The sequence below is a fragment of the Vairimorpha ceranae genome, assembly GCF_000988165.1.
Source record: "Vairimorpha ceranae strain PA08 1199 chromosome Unknown NODE_693, whole genome shotgun sequence".
NCBI lineage: Eukaryota > Fungi > Microsporidia > Nosematidae > Vairimorpha > Vairimorpha ceranae.
In genome coordinates this window covers 1-501 of record NW_020169830.1, presented here as the reverse complement: position 1 = coordinate 501, position 501 = coordinate 1, and the positions used below count along the sequence as shown (strand labels likewise).

Below are 501 nucleotides of genomic sequence, written 5' to 3'. Positions count from 1 at the left end.
TTTTGTTTGAAGACCTTAACATGTCTCCACCTCATTGGAAGTCCTCTAAGGACTTTTCTTGTTCTGTATATCTTTAAAGATATACAATGTTGTTTTATAATCTCGGGGAGATTATCCATTTGTAGTTGCTGATTACTCAGCTTTCTTCTGAGCTTGTTAACCACTTTGTGGTTTTCAAGCATCTTTTTATCATAAACTAACTGTTCAGAGATCTTATCAACAGTTAATTTTAATTTTCTTTTGAGAACTAAGTGATCACTTAGTGCCCAAGATTTTGATATAATGATGTTCTCATTATCATTTTCTAACAATCTAAAGATCATGTCTATTCTTCTTTTAGATCGTTTGCCATCTTTAAGAATTCTAGTTCCTTCATGGCTATTGTATTTTAGAACAGTTGATAGACCAACTGCATCTAATTTTTTCTTGAAAGATGAATCCTGCATATTCATATCTCCCATCACTATGATCTCACTATAGTGATTTTTTAATTTCTCTTCA

General features: G+C 31.3%; 1 protein-coding gene across 1 annotated transcript; it reads right to left on the bottom strand.

Annotated features, from left to right (window-relative positions):
- Positions 1–501, bottom strand: AAJ76_6930002 (hypothetical protein; the record flags this gene model as incomplete). The annotated part of the gene is made up of 1 exon (XM_024476241.1): positions 1–501. A coding segment is annotated over one exon (501 nt), but the record flags the coding sequence as incomplete, so codon positions are not given.